We start from the raw sequence: 4239 nt of genomic DNA, 5'->3' as shown, positions 1-4239 counted from the left end.
GCTATATAATAGTAAATTCAAAACAGAAGTATGGTAAGTTATGTATTTATTGATACAATTTCCACATCGTCCTTGTGTTAATATGATAGGTGATTTTGATGCCTTATTAATGTCTAGAAGAAAAAAAACTTTTTCTAGCACAAGTAGGGTAAATTAAAGGTTATTACAGTATTTCCTTTTTCGTTTCTTTAAACAATCTGTCTGCTACCTTCACTTTCTTTCACTGAAGAAGCAGCAAAATGCCCATTCATATCACAGGAATGCTGAATCATGTATTAGAAGTAGAATTGAGTAATTCTAATCTTAATTAAGTCTTTAATACTAATGACGACTGAAACACTAATTTAGCTCAAAATAAAAAGCAAAAGGAAAGAAGAACAATGAAAGAAATAGAAGCACCATTTATTTATAAAGTAGTTACTACAAATATTACACAAGCATATACCAAACTCACTTTTCTTTTCTTTCCATATTATGTAGTAAAACTTTCTACTTTCTCTTTATTTTACTTCTATTTCCACAATCATATGTGGAGTACCAAACAAGACATACCATCAAATTCAACCTTTTATTTAATTAACGTATTTCAACAGTTCTTATATGGTGGTGGTTCCTGGTAATTTCCTTCTTAGGAATAGTGATAGTGAGCATTCCATTCTCCATGGATGACTTCACATAATCAGCGCTAGAATTCATAGGCAGTGAAAAGGAAGTGAAGAATTTCCCACTGCTGCGTTCATAATGGTGCCAATTATCGTGATTATCATCTTTCCTCATTCTCTTTTCCCCAGTAATCTTCAGCACTCTATCATCCTCCACCTGCACAAGCATACATAACATATAATCAGTGGGTTCAATTAAACATTTTCTTTTGCACGAACCATAGATATACTTTACCTCTGACCAGTTTTAAGGGTCATTTAATATTTTTGCGCGTCCATTAAGAAAATACTAAGTATGAAGTATAATTTGCTAAATTATTCATAAATGATACCATTTGACTATTAAATGCTATTATTGGAAAGTGAGTACTGTCAATTTATGTGGCCGAATATCGGGAGTCAAACTTTTTAATTGTGAATGCAATCATGTAGCTTTAAGTTTTTTGAAATAAAATATAAATGTTCAAAAACAATATAAAGCACTAATAAGTCAAAACAATTAATAATTCAAATATTTAAAAGACATGAAAAAAATATGGTCAAAGAAAACTTGTTTGACTCTTCAAATTTAAATGGTGCCATATAAATTGGGATAAGGGAGTTTTTTGACCCCCGCTTGTTCCATGGACAAAGCTTTAAGGTCACAAGTCAAACGTGTTGCCCACAAGGTAATTGTATGGCAACGGTTGTTAAACTTGAAGTTTTGCCCATGAGGCAAGAGGGATCAAAAATCAATAGTTGCACCGGAGTATCCTATGTGTGCAAGTCACCCTTAATCACTTTTGACCTCTTTAATACCAAAGATAAAACTGGAAAAATTAATCGTCTTGGTTTTTTTTGACACATTTTTTAGGCTAAATAACACTTGAAACGGGACGGAAAGAGTATAGGTAAGAAATCACCAAAATTTAGACGCATAATTTCAAAAGTATAACATGTTTAGTGGTAAGAAGAATACCTGTATTTTCACTTCTTCTTTCTTGTAGCCATGCAAATTAGCTCTAAATATATGAGCCTCAGGTGTTTCTTTATACTCAATTTGAGCCATCGTTGCAGGAGCATGGTGGAAAGATGGTGCAGGAGCTATGAGAGATCGAGGGGCTTCCAAATAGAATTCATGGAAAGGATCCCAGACTTCATTATGATGAGCAAAAGGGTCGTGTACTTGGTGGTGTGCATGGTGAGAATAAGGATCGAACACTTGGTGTGCATGGTTTCTTCGACCAAATGCAGGCATGTGCGACATTTTTTTTTTCTTTTTTTGCTGTTTAAGGGAGAAAATTCAATGTGATTTATGGGGTTTCTTGCTGGAAATATTATGAATTGGAGAATGTATATATAGGGAAGTGATTCAGAAGTTTCACGAAATGGAATTTGTTTGAGAGGGATGTAAAGCTAAGGAGATGGTGTAATATGGAAGATTTTTACGGTTGAAATGAAAGAGAATGGAATTCCTTTAGGATGTGACGGGCACAATGGCGAAAACATAGGAAAGATTCGATCTGTATAAGAATGGAATAAAAAACAGAGGAAAATCCACTCAGGTTGTGCTAGCAAATTGTACAGTGTAAATATGCCTTTGGCTTTCTATGTTAAGCTTATAGTATTAGTTTAATTAGATGTGAAGATTAAGCCGACAATATACATAAACACATCTATTAGAAAGAAGCTGGTGATATGTTAAAAGAACTTCAAACCAGGGGCGGATCTAGTCTTGTAATTGTGATAGCTTTTAAACCTAGATTTATTTGTGTAAAATTCACTGAAATTGTTGAAAATTTAAAATTTTCGCACTAAAAACTCAAATAAGGTGATGAATTCAGTGGTTGAAACTTGTGTAATAAACCCATAAAAAGATTTCAAAATTTCAATTTATTCAGAGCGTTGATTTTCTTAGGGGTTCGACATTTCTATTTTACTCAAATTCCCCTACTTGATCCATACATGTAACAAGAATAATCATTGAGATGGGAGTCGAATTGGCCTAAAATTCGGGTCATAGCCCAATCCTTCCAATTCGTACCAAACTTTAATTATTTGTATTGTTTTCTTATGAATTATTTAATTGTTAAATAAGACTTTTTTTTTCTTTTGTTATGGTCATATATAACGTATCAAACAAAAAAAATTGTTATTTTTAAGATATTTTAGCAAAGTTACTCATGGATCAATTTGAGCTAAAAATTAGTCCAACTTTAGATGGGTTTAAATGAATTGAGTTAAGATGGCTAAGTTCAACAAATGGGCGGGTCAATAATCAGCCCAACCTTGAACACGTTGGGTGGGTCAAATGAGTTTGGATTCAAATTGCCACCCATCAAACGTGTTGTTTGGACGTGTCTCTTCTAACTGTTCACATCTATACTATATTCGTTCCAATCTTTCAGTTCCGCCAACAACTTTATATGATCCCTATCCAGATGGAAGGAATATCATATATATGAACTAATTAGGAGTTTACGTAGTGTGTAAATGTCTTGTATGGGATGATTAATTACATACACGTTTAATCAACACACTTGCTGAATGATGTGGGGCTAGAACTTTTCCCTTTCTTTTCACTCCTTTTTTTCCCCCTCACCTTTCTTCAAAGCAAGACTTAGCTAATATGATCAGCTGATACTACTGTTAATATCATTACTAGTCGGAAACAGAGCCGGACCTATAATTTTTTCGTGAGGGAGGCACTATTATTTTGCTCAATTAGTGCCCCTAAAAACTTTTAACGTTCAGGGTACCAAATTATTTATATAAATATTTTTAAGGTGTACGCGTGTGTGTATATATATATATATATATATATATATATATATATATATATATATATATATATATATATATGCCAACGTTGTAAGATCCAATGATACATTAGCGCTACACATAGGTTCGCCTCTAGTTGGAAAGAGGAAAATGGATAAGAAAGAGCTAGGAAATAGCTCACGGTCAAAGCGAAACACAGTGATGACCATTAACACGAATTTAATATGTGGTTCCATGATTGGCGCTTCATATAATTTTGACAATATATTTGGCTTTTTTTCTTCTTTTTTTTGAGTGCCCTATATTGGATTTTGCTATGTCCTTAAGAAATATTTGAGACTCCCCAACGCTTGTCAAAGTAGAGACCTAATTTTATCTGCATAGTTCTAACTAGTTGCCAATTTGCCATATGTGATACTTTGTCACGATCCAATTTAGGATTGTGACCAGCGCTTAGGAGCAAGTGCTCCCAAGTAAGCCTCATCGAAAATTAAATCGGATAGAATTTCCACTGTTTTTGGATCATCCCAAAAAATTTCCTGTCTCAAATCAACAACCAAACATCCTAATATCATACCAAACAATTTGCAACTTGTCAATTAACCAACACAAGTCTCCACCATAACTAAACCACCAACTAACCACTAGAAAATACTAATTTATCTCCAACTTTGATAAATAAGAACGATAGTCAACATAAGACTATAATAACGAAAGAATACTCATGACACTAAAATAATGACTGCGGAGCGACTCTAAGAGTTCAATGAAAAAACCATAACAATAAATAAAATCTCTGCCCATGCGAACAAGTGCG

The 4239-nt window shown here is 33.4% G+C and overlaps 1 protein-coding gene across 1 annotated transcript; it reads right to left on the bottom strand.

Annotated features, from left to right (window-relative positions):
• Positions 1-381: 381 nt before the first annotated feature.
• On the bottom strand, positions 382-2042 carry LOC104229575 (18.1 kDa class I heat shock protein-like). The gene is made up of 2 exons (XM_009782230.2): positions 1621-2042; positions 382-819 (listed from the first exon to the last, which is right to left on the bottom strand). Exons 1-2 carry the CDS (start codon positions 1906-1908, stop codon positions 577-579), a joined length of 531 nt encoding a protein of 176 aa, XP_009780532.1. The 5' UTR covers positions 1909-2042; the 3' UTR covers positions 382-576.
• Positions 2043-4239: the final 2197 nt, after the last annotated feature.

The sequence above is a fragment of the Nicotiana sylvestris genome, chromosome 7 (assembly GCF_000393655.2).
Source record: "Nicotiana sylvestris chromosome 7, ASM39365v2, whole genome shotgun sequence".
Lineage (NCBI taxonomy): Eukaryota > Viridiplantae > Streptophyta > Magnoliopsida > Solanales > Solanaceae > Nicotiana > Nicotiana sylvestris.
This window is presented reverse-complemented; position numbering and strand designations above follow the sequence as displayed.

Coding starts and splice junctions, on each gene's coding strand:
- LOC104229575 (XM_009782230.2), bottom strand. CDS start 1,908: ATGTCGCACATGCCTGCATTTGGTCGAAGAAACCATGCACACCAAGTG. Junction 820..1,620: donor AAGAAGAAGTGAAAATACAG/GTATTCTTCTTA, acceptor ATGCTTGTGCAG/GTGGAGGATGATAGAGTGCT.